Source organism: Rosa rugosa, chromosome 4 (genome assembly GCF_958449725.1).
Source record: "Rosa rugosa chromosome 4, drRosRugo1.1, whole genome shotgun sequence".
In the NCBI taxonomy this organism is placed as follows: domain Eukaryota; kingdom Viridiplantae; phylum Streptophyta; class Magnoliopsida; order Rosales; family Rosaceae; genus Rosa; species Rosa rugosa.
The window spans coordinates 15,141,584-15,146,049 of NC_084823.1; the positions used below are offsets into that span (position 1 = coordinate 15,141,584).

At 35.2% G+C, this 4,466-nt stretch overlaps 1 protein-coding gene across 2 annotated transcripts; it reads right to left on the minus strand.

Moving 5' to 3' along the window:
- Positions 1 to 474: 474 nt before the first annotated feature.
- LOC133707092 (immune-associated nucleotide-binding protein 9-like) lies at positions 475 to 4,198 on the minus strand. 2 transcript variants are annotated; one of them, XM_062132629.1, is made up of 6 exons: positions 4,062 to 4,198; positions 3,181 to 3,427; positions 2,776 to 3,053; positions 1,956 to 2,120; positions 1,727 to 1,858; positions 475 to 930 (listed from the first exon to the last, which is right to left on the minus strand). In XM_062132629.1, exons 2-6 carry the CDS (start codon positions 3,407 to 3,409, stop codon positions 721 to 723), a joined length of 1,014 nt encoding a protein of 337 aa, XP_061988613.1. In that variant the 5' UTR covers positions 3,410 to 3,427; positions 4,062 to 4,198; the 3' UTR covers positions 475 to 720. The 2 variants fall into 2 exon arrangements, with proteins under 2 accessions (XP_061988613.1, XP_061988612.1); XM_062132628.1 differs by lacking the exon at positions 4,062 to 4,198 and adding an exon at positions 3,506 to 3,843.
- Positions 4,199 to 4,466: the final 268 nt, after the last annotated feature.

Below are 4,466 nucleotides of genomic sequence, written 5' to 3' on the forward strand. Positions count from 1 at the left end.
TCCCTTTTTGGGGAGTTGGAGAAAAATGGTGGTGGGAAGTCTCCCTCATTTCTGTCAAACATATTAATCAGACCACAGTTTTATTGTTTCTACTCGTATGATTAATACGTGTTGGCGGAAAATTTGGGGTTTGCGATGGGGTTTGGCACCACAAATATGGTGGGAAACTTGCCGCTCAATTTTTTTAGGGTCATACAACGGTTATGTACTTAAACATCTTCTAAACTAACTCATAATTTCATATCAAACAACGAATTTTATAAAAACGACATACAAAAAAAATAAAAATCAATCAGACAGCGGAAAACTATAATGCGTCGTCTGAGAGGCGTTGTCTGATTCAATTTTTGTAGTAGTGCGAGACATCTATGCACCAACTTGAGGGGGAGTGTATGAGCTGTATCATGTCAATTAGTATTTTAACTATTTATTATGATTTATTTTGTGTATCAATTAGCATTAGTGATATAGGTGACTTAGATCAGCATTTATTACTTTTCTTTATATGTACATGGTTGTAATACTATATAAACCTCCTTAAGAGATGAATATACTTACAACATTATTCCCATACAGTTCAAGAGTTTAGATATTAATTCCAACTGTGAGCCAGCATCTTTCACATTTACACAAGATACCATAGCCATTATCAACCAGACGTCGCAACCAGTTGCCTCAAACTCCACGATGTCCTTACCACATAGCCTATCAATCATTGCATTAAAGAATAGGACAAATGTCTCCGAGGCCTATGCGGCCTCTGCCATTTCCGTCACGTATCCGCTTCTCTACTTGCAGATCGTATCTCTCTTTTTCAGACCTTTGTTGAGCATCTCGGGCAATCTGCAGTTCAGATCTTAGTCGTGCAGCATGTTCATCTGCTAACTTTTGTTCAAGCGTCATGGTATTCACTCTCATCTTTAACTCAAGCTGCATATTTGTGATTCAGATAAAAGTATACATGAAAGTAAAAGTTCAATATTTACAAGCATATAAAAACAACTTATTAGTAGAGGCAAACACCTTGTGCTCAGAGATCTATATTACCCGCTCGATCTTTCCAAATCCAAAGAAAGGAAAAATGAATTGTTTTTATATGGGAGAGCACATGAATCATAAGATTCCCAATGCAAGATTCCAAACTCGATAAATGAAGAAGGTGATATGGCCACTTAACTTGTTTCATTCTACCAATAAGGATTTCATTCTACAAATTCTATTAACTACTATCAAGTACATTAAGCTCCCCTTAAGTCACATTTAATGTCATTGCTATTCTGTGTATCCAGATTTCTACCCGGTCAACAGTTCAAACTTCTCTCAATCTCTTGTCTCCAAGATTGTGAGAGTTGTGGGGAGTGTTAAACCACCTTAAATCACATTTAGTATGAATGATGATATTGTGTTTTCAGATTTAAATTTAGAGTAAGAGAATTGAACAGTTAACTATAAATTTATAGTTAACTGTTCAATTCTCTTACTCAAAATTTAGGTTTTTACGCTTTTACTATTCATTGTACAAATAAGACCAACAGCCAATGCAAAAAAATATGCACAAATTCATTCTTTACAAATACAAAGATCTCAGTTTAAAGGGGTTGGTCAATAGACACAGGACTATGGCACATGATGCAGGAAAGTAGCAAATTGTAGTTTTAACTAAGCCAACTGTTAAACATGCTGATGGAAATTATTGAATGCAAACATAATGCAGATGAAAATATACCATCTCAGTAATTTGTTTAAGCTGCAGATCATGTTGACGCTGCATCTGCTCATTGAAAAGATCTATGTCTCGTTTTGAATACCCCTTCCAAGCAACCTCTTCTTGTTGATCACGAAGTTTCATAGCCCCTTTCTGTCCAGATGCAACAATGTTTTGATCATTATATTCAATACCAACATAGTAATAATCTCAAGAAATTACTACAAATAAAAGAGAAAACAACAAATACCTTCGCTTCAGCAAATATCTCATCTGTGTATGGCCGCCCACCATTCTGTGCTACAACCGAGTTTACAAGCGACAGAAGCCGCTGCACTTGTTCGACCCTCTTGGTTTTATCCTTAGTCTTGTTATCAAAAAGCACACAGCGATTTCCACATAGACCAAGGAGTTCCTAAATTATTTCAAGAACTGATTATATGTCTAGTGCATGATATATAGGCTCATATCAAAGAGAGTACTGGATCAAGCAATAAAAATAACAGCAAATTCTTACATAAAATATGTCAAAATGTTCTTCCACTAATTCCATGTTACTAATAGATTTCTGTCAACTTCTAGTGATACTGCTAATTTGAACCAAGTCTACCTTATATCACCACATATCATTAATAAAGACCAACTTTATTTATGTGAACAACAAATGACAATGACACCGATATTTATTGTAAAGAGGTAATACACATTTGATGTACGCAATGAATAGGGAGGAGTTCCCCAAGAACTGTCTCAGTTTAGAGAGGACAAGCATTTTCACCAAGTTTGATATCATTTGGAACCATATATGGGGAGCAAAGAAAAGAAAAAAAAATGGAGAACTAACATGAATGCTTCAACAGAACTTCAATACTTTCTAGCTTATGTCTCAACTTGATCGACTATATTCTTTATCAAACTTATAAGTCCAAATGAAACACCCGATGATGTTAACAGATGCAGGTAAAAAGAATATCATATCCCGCTCATTCAGAAATGGAAACGAAAGTAGGGATATTATGATGACATTTTAAACTGGGGAAAGGAAAACAAAATTGAAGAAACAAATTTACCTTCAAAGGCTCCGGACAATCATGGCCCAAATAATCTTCCAAAGTCTCATCATTTTCTTCCAACTCATCTCCTCCCGTAAAGATAACAATCATATAGTCAAAGATTTTACTTCCAAATAGAGTTTCCAAGCTACGGAGTGCAGACTCCTCTTCTTTTGTAAAGCGAGTTCTAGTTGAGAGAACCACAAGAACAGCATGGATTCCATCCTCGGCCAATTTAATGCATTTGGCAATTTCTTTGCCAATAAAGTCTGATTTGGCAGAATTATCAAAAAGACCTGCAGCATACCACACAAATCAAAAGGAAAGAATAACCATTGAAAAGTTATATACTCGTAGTGCTACTCCTGGACACATTTTTTAGATACATAATTACAAAACAAATACACGTCGGCAAGACTTTACCAGGAGTGTCTATAACATTAATTTGTTGTCCATCTCTCAAGATAGCAGTCTTCAATTCAGTAGTGGTCGTGACCCTACTAGAGCTACGCTTGGCCTTGAAGGCGTTTTTGCCAAGAATGCTGTTGCCTGTTGCACTTTTTCCATTACCAGTGCGTCCAACTAAGACCACAGTGCGAGCAGCATTAGAAAGGGGAAGTTCCCGGTCAACATCAATCAAATGTCCACCCATTATACAAAATCAGAATACCTGCAACCATATATGTTTTATATTCTGTCAATGCTTCATAAACGAGGAAAGTATTGCAAGTAGAAAGAGGATACGTACCTAGCAAGCATATAGTCTATATTATCTTTTCTCACTGCTTCATAATGACAAAAGTACGGCAATACTTGCATTACTGTATATATCTAGAAGACTCACGCACATAATTGCAATGACGTCTTAAAGTTATATGAGTAAAGCAAAATTAATTTTTTATTTGAGCAAAACACACTGATTTTTAAACATGTAAGCCATATGTGGTTCTATGAGTCAGCAGGACGAATAACTAAATGTAATTGCCACAAACACAAGTTAGGAACAAGTACAGGATATTCCACATAAAGATGATCAAGAACCAGAACTAAAGCAACAGAAATTCTTCTCTTTAGCAAAAAAAAAAAAAATAAATAAATAAAAATAAAAAATAATAATAATAATAATAATAATAAAAAATAATAATAATAATAATAATAATAATGATAATAATAACCATGTTTGACATGTTTTGTAATGAAAAACAACGAAGCGGTTAAAGCATATGAACTAAATCTGTACGATACAAGTTAAAATAGTAAATCATAGATTAAGCATTCAAGATCGTCTAGAAAGGAAACTCAACTGAGGTAGAGGAAGAGCGAAGCCAAGAACAAAGAGACTCTCTCTTGGAGGCCCAACGGAGAGAGAGAAAGAAAGAGAAAGTAGAGAAGATAACAAAAGAGAAGTCTCTCTCTGTGTGTGTATGAGTTGTGAATTTATATGATCCTCCTCGAGGGAATGATACTTTGAGGGAAATGGACTCCTTCAAGTCTTCGCGGAAAGGAAATCAAGTCTTCTTTCTGCTCGTATACTCTCCTACATTGATGCTGAGTTAATTTACACGGAAAGAAAGAAAAGTAAATCAATTCCTTGCTCTTTCCACGGGCATGGGAAATTGCAATTTCCATCAATTTTCCTTTCTAGTTTTGGAAATGTCAGGAATATGATCATATATTTTCGTAATAAATGCAGGAAACTGGGAGGGAAA

Coding starts and splice junctions, on each gene's coding strand:
- LOC133707092 (XM_062132629.1), bottom strand. CDS start 3,409: ATGGGTGGACATTTGATTGATGTTGACCGGGAACTTCCCCTTTCTAAT. Junction 2,121..2,775: donor ATTGTCCGGAGCCTTTGAAG/GTAAATTTGTTT, acceptor GAAATAATTTAG/GAACTCCTTGGTCTATGTGG. Junction 1,859..1,955: donor AGATATTTGCTGAAGCGAAG/GTATTTGTTGTT, acceptor GCATCTGGACAG/AAAGGGGCTATGAAACTTCG.